This window comes from Mustela erminea, chromosome 10, assembly GCF_009829155.1.
Source record: "Mustela erminea isolate mMusErm1 chromosome 10, mMusErm1.Pri, whole genome shotgun sequence".
Taxonomy (NCBI): domain Eukaryota; kingdom Metazoa; phylum Chordata; class Mammalia; order Carnivora; family Mustelidae; genus Mustela; species Mustela erminea.
The window spans coordinates 17,780,439-17,786,438 of NC_045623.1; the positions used below are offsets into that span (position 1 = coordinate 17,780,439).

At 40.1% G+C, this 6,000-nt stretch overlaps 1 protein-coding gene across 2 annotated transcripts in view; it reads left to right on the forward strand.

Annotated features, from left to right (window-relative positions):
• The window catches only part of SLC25A24 (solute carrier family 25 member 24), a 50,510-nt gene extending 45,838 nt beyond the window's left edge, over positions 1–4,672 (forward strand). For both annotated transcript variants that reach the window (XM_032301617.1, XM_032301618.1), the window contains exons 9-10: positions 254–404; positions 2,590–4,672. In XM_032301617.1, coding sequence (XP_032157508.1) covers positions 254–404; positions 2,590–2,774 — 336 coding nt within the window. In that variant the 3' untranslated portion in view covers positions 2,775–4,672. The remainder of the gene's footprint in view (positions 1–253; positions 405–2,589) is intronic.
• Positions 4,673–6,000: the final 1,328 nt, after the last annotated feature.

Below are 6,000 nucleotides of genomic sequence, written 5' to 3' on the forward strand. Positions count from 1 at the left end.
GAAAAGGAGCAACCAGTGCAAAACTCAGGTGTTCTGGATCCCCACTAGCTCCGCCCGCCCCCACCTCTCCGCTCCCTGCAGAGCTGGTGCCTCCTCCAGGGACTGCTGCTCCTGGGAGTGTACCCCTTGATCTTGCAGAAATGTGGTCCGTCTCTCCTAAGGACAAGAGTGGCTAAGAAAGTGTTCATGCTGAGTGAGAGCTGTTGTTGAGTTGGTTGTTCACTATTTTTCTTCTTTCCTATTTCTCTGGCAGCTCTTGAAGTCCCATTGGCTGGATAATTATGCCAAAGACTCCGTAAACCCCGGAGTTGTAGTGCTGCTGGGGTGTGGTGCTTTATCCAGCACCTGTGGCCAGCTGGCCAGCTACCCCTTGGCTTTGGTGAGAACACGCATGCAGGCTCAAGGTGGGTTTTGTTTTTTGTTTTTTGTTTTTAAAGATTGATTTATTTACTTGAGAGAGAGAACATATGGCAGTGGGAGGAGAGGCAGAGGGAAAGAGAAACCCAAGTGGACTCTGTACCGGGCAGGGAGCCTGACGGTGGGGCTAGAACTTACAACCCTGAGATCATGACCTGAGCTGAAATCAAGAGTCAGATGGCTGAGTCACCCAGAAGCCCCTCCCTTGGCTTTGATTACACTGTGTCCTCCTGGCTCTTCTGCCAGCTAATTGAGTATTCTCTTTTCCTAAGCCTTGCTGGCTTTTATTGCTATTTAAAATATGTAGCCTGTAACTTTTTTCTTTTCTTTTCTTTTCAATTGTTTTCTGTTAGTCACCATACAAGATTAGTTTTTGATGTAGTGTTCCATGATTCATTGTTTGCGTATAACACCCAGTGCTCCGTGCAACATATGTCCTCCTTAATACCCATCACTGGGCTCACCCATTCCCCCACCCCCCTCCCTTCTAAAACCCTCAGTTTGTTTCTCAGAGTCCACAGTGCATTTCTTTTCTTTTTGGCTCTTTTGCTGGCCAGTCTCACTCACCCACTGCCATTTCTTTAAATAGTGCCCCCTGGGTATCTACAGCTCTATATCCAGTCTCTCTTCCAAGTACCAATGACTCCCACCCCCAACCAAGTCATCACTCATTATTTAATGACTACTTCTAGAGCCCCATGGTCAGGTGTTGGAAAGTCTGCCAGACTCTAGGGTTAGAACAGTCCACAAGACAGATGTTGTCCCTGCCTTTGCTGAGTGGAGAAAACATAGGATCAACAAGTAAACAACCTTGTTAACACGCTTTGTTAGAGGAAGCACAGAACAAGGATCCCAAACCTTACTTGGGAGCCTGAGAACGTTATCATTTAAGCTCCTCCTGGAAAGACAGGTGGGAGTTAGCTAGGCAAAGATGGGTGGAAAAGAAAGAGCATTCTAGCCCAAGGAAAAGTATTTGTGAAGGCACTAAGGCAGGGGAAATGGGGACTGTTTGAGGCACCAAAAGACCATGTGGCTGGAGAGAAAAATGCAACATAGTAACCAAATAATATGTATTCTCTAATTTAACCATCACAGCCATCTTTGGGATTGATACTAATATCCTCTGCATTTTGTAGATGAGTAACTGGGGCAAAGAGAGATTAAGTAACTTCCTTAAGGTTATACCTTTGGTAAATAGTGAAGCTAGACTTCAAACCCAGGCTTTCTGATTGGCAGCATCACCTGGCAATCCCTCTGCTCCCGTATGCCAACTCCACTTCAGTCCTCCCGTGGGCCACAAGGCTGTTGTTTTTAAAGTCAAGTTCCGATCCTTCTATGCCTGTTCAGTAACCTTTGTGATCTCCAATGTCTTCCAAATAAACTCTGAGGTTCTTGGTGGGACTTTCAAAGCCTGTAGTAATCTGGCCCCACTTTATTTCTCCGCCTCCTGCCCCTGGGTGCCCTCTGTGTAATAACCACGCAGATGGTCAGCAGTGTCCCCTAGCACCTGCATGTTCCCACCCCTGTCTTTGTTGTGCCAGAAACACGGGCTTCCCCTTACCCTCTTTCTTGCCTCTTGAGGTCTTTTGCACCGCCCTGGCACCCTACATTTTCCCAAGTTCCCCAGAGTGTTCCCCCCTGCTCCCCTTAATTCCCAGGATTGAACTACTCTCTTTTCAGTGTGTGATTAATGAGGAGGTGTGGCGGTGGCAATGCAGGGCTCGAGAAAGTACATGAACTTTGGAGTCAGAAAGTACGTGAACTTTGGTGTCAGAAAGACTATCGGCTCTCAGTTCTCCCCTTACTAGCTAAGTGGACCAGGCCAAGTTTTTCCATCTTTCTAAGCCTCCAATTCCTCATTTATAAAATGGCTATAATACTTACCTCGCAGAATTGGTGGATAAGGTAACTAGCCCAGTATCTAACACATGATAATCACTGAACACGTAACCGTTGTTATCATTGTTATTATAATTATGGACCTTACTCTCAGGTGCCGTGCAAAGAGAATTACATAAAGGGGTACTTTCTTGAGCCCCTTGGAATAAATATTATCCTTTCATTATATTCTCGCATGTCATTTGGAATCATAATTATGTATGACAGTAATAACAAAGCATGCTTGAATATTAAATTACCCTGGTTTCTTTTCTCTTCTTTTTTTTTTTCTAGCCATGATAGAAGGAAACAAACAGATGAACATGGTTGGCCTCTTTCGACGGATAGTTTCTAAAGAAGGAATCCCAGGACTTTACAGAGGCATCACTCCAAACTTCATGAAGGTGCTCCCTGCTGTGGGCATCAGTTATGTGGTTTATGAAAATATGAAGCAAACTTTAGGAGTATCCCAGAAATGACATGTTGAATTTTTTGCTTTAGCATGATTATTGAAATTTTCAACAACCTCTGGAGGGACTTTTCCTCCGAGAATTACAAGTGTATAGCAAAAGAAGGCCTTTATTTCTCACCAAAAAAAGGAAGAGCATATCAATGATTATTTCAAACATTTGGGCTCAATTTTATATATATATATAGAAATGTCAAAAATCATAGTTTTGATAAGCTCATACAATTTTGAAAAGGCCAGAAAAATTGTATTTTATCTTTTCTTATTAGTACCTTTCTATACATCTATGCCCTGAGTCCTAAATCTGAAAAATATATTGCTCGAATTAAATATGTTTTATGTGATAATTATAAATCACTAATCTTTATTTTGGTTGGTTCAAGTACATGCCAGTTCCTTAACACTTAAGTGTCTTTTTGTACAAAACAAAATGATCAGAAAAACTTGAAACTTGAGTTGTTTTATGTATTTGGAATGTCTTTGTAGACTGCTTAAAATTTCCTTGTAGAACCATTAGCAGAAAATCATTGCATGAAAACATATCTTACAGCAGCCAAATAAGTATAGGGCTTCTATCCTTATCTTTCTTGAAGCTGAATGAGGAAGAACTTAAGTGGCAGAATTCCAGGACATGCAAATACTGTAGTCCATTTATATTTTTGTATAAGGAGGAGTGATGAAATAATATTTATTTCAGCGGGCCCTTTTCCATTTTCCTTGCACGGTTATTTGGTTCCTGGAATGGCACACTGATTGTCAGTATATTACTGTTAAATTATCAACACAAGGCAACTTATTTGAAAGATTCTATTTATTCTGTCATTACTTTGAAAAGCACCAGGAGACAAAACCCTCTTATTTATGTCAGCTTCTTCAGAGCATCTCTCTTTGTCCTTTGTTTCCTACTTGAGTCAGATTCTGTTTTAATCAGGAAAGCTTCTAGGGTGCATTATTAGTAATCTGACATTTCTTAATTACATGGGTAGGTTGATCATGGGTGAATGATATTTTCATTTCCCCCACACTGTTGAATTTGTTTGAGCCTGCAGTTCTCAATTTGGACAGCACAAACCTAGGAGATTAGTACATTTTAGTAGTAGTATATATCAACGTTATGTATTAGGTACCTACATTTAAATGAAAGGCCCAAGTTATAAACATATAATTCATATTCCCTCTTGCCCCCAGTTTTAGGAACATGTTATAATATAAAAAATTCATAATATTGATAACATATTTTTTATTTTACTAAAACATTTTTGTAGTCAACCATCTTGTTTTGATTTGTGTGATTAAGACTTAGATATTTATTAGTCAAAGTTGTTCTGTAGCTTTTCAGTTTAGTTCCTAAACTCACGTTTGATTTCTAGTGGTTTCTGTTATAAATTGCCAACATTTTAGTGAAAATCCAGTGATGTAATAGGCACTTACTTTACTTGAACCTACCTCTTATTTTTCCTGAACCAAAGAGAAATGTTGGAGTTGTGTTTATGAAACATTATTCTAAAATACAGTTTTTAATACATTAGTTATGCTTGATAAATGTCTTTTTATTTTTATTATACCTGTGATAAACACAGGACTCTATTTTCTCTTCAGAGTTGTTTATACTATTGAGTAATCCAGAAAGGACAATATTAAGGTACATGATTAGCTTTTCCTTTTTTTACTCATGAGAATTATGAAATGAATGACTAGAATTTCAAGCTACTGAAAAGCAGTCATTGTTTATTATGAACTTAAATTTTTTGCTACTTAACATTGTAAGGTATGAATGTGATTTATCCATGCATCTTGTATCTTTTGAAAAAATCATCTTGTGTCTTTCAAAAAGAGCCCAGAGTTGAAGATGTTTATTTCCGGTATTACTGCATATGTACTTTCCATTTATATTAAAAAAAAAAAAAAAGCTATATATTTGTTTTAAAAATGACTCGTTTCCTCATTTAAAAAAAAAAAAAAAGGCCTGTATCTTACAGCTTCTATCCCTGGCAGTTTGAATAATTGTTTTCACATCTGACTCCATATAACCTTCCCCAATATTTTGGCTTTTCCTGAATATCCATAGCAGCTGTCTCTGTCATATATTTTGGCATAAGATGATGTTTTTCCTAACATCCGAATTCCACATTTACTAGTTAGGGTTACACCTCTGGGGGTTCACAGTGCCAGGGTGAATTCAAAATCGTGGGATTTCTTGACACAACTTGGTGGCAAATCAGTTTGTCTGGAAGCCATGGGAAGCAGAGCTAAGTCAGTTTACTGGTAAGTGATTGAACATTTTTTTTTACAATGCAGATTACAGGGGCGCCTGGGTGGCTCAGTGGGTTAATGCCTCTGCCTTCAGCTCAGGATATGATCCCAGGGTCCTGGGATGGACCCTGAGTCAGGCTCTCTGCTCAGCAGGGAGCCTTCTTCCCCATACCCCCCACTGCCTCTCCTTCTGTTTGTGATCTCTGTCTGTCAAATAAATAAATAAAATCTTTACAATGCAGATTACAAATCTGATTTTAAAAAATAAAAATAATACTAAGACTGCAAAAAAATTTCTGCATTCCAACTCAAATGCCAGCCAGACTCCAGGAATAAACATATTATCAGCCCTTCTCTGTCTGCTGTATGGGACCCTTTGTTAGAAAAATGCTGCTGGATTTATTTCTCAGTCTTGTTTGCACACCAAGAGAATAACCTTCACGCAAACAGGGATTATCTATTACGCTATTTTGTTCTTTGAGCTGTACATCAGGACACATATAAAAGTGTGGTGTGGTTTTCCTCTCCCAGATAGGAATTTTACCAGCCCTTTTGTTATGGAGTTTGTTGTTGTTGTGGTTGAGATGTGCATCACAGGAGGGTGCTTTGCTGTATCCCCTTGTTGGGAGGAGAATGGAGTGGACAGAGCTTATTTAGACAGCTCTTGGAGAGCGTGTGCCCTGCCATGGTCCACCTGCTTTCTCCCTCCTGTATAGGACAGAGCTGAGCTGAAGTCCAAGCTGCCCCAGCCTGGACCCACTGGGGCCCTCTGGCCCTGCGTGATTGAAGATGCCCATTCACATCCCTGTAACTGGTATGAGACATGATTTTTTTGTTCTTGTGTGTGGGTTTTGTTTCTGTTTGCTGTTTGTTTTTCAATTTTAATTTTTTTTTTTTCCAGACATGCATGTTCCCTGGTTGGCAGCAGGCCCCCTGGCTGTATACTCAGCTGCTCGGCCACAGCCACTGCAACATTGTTTGCT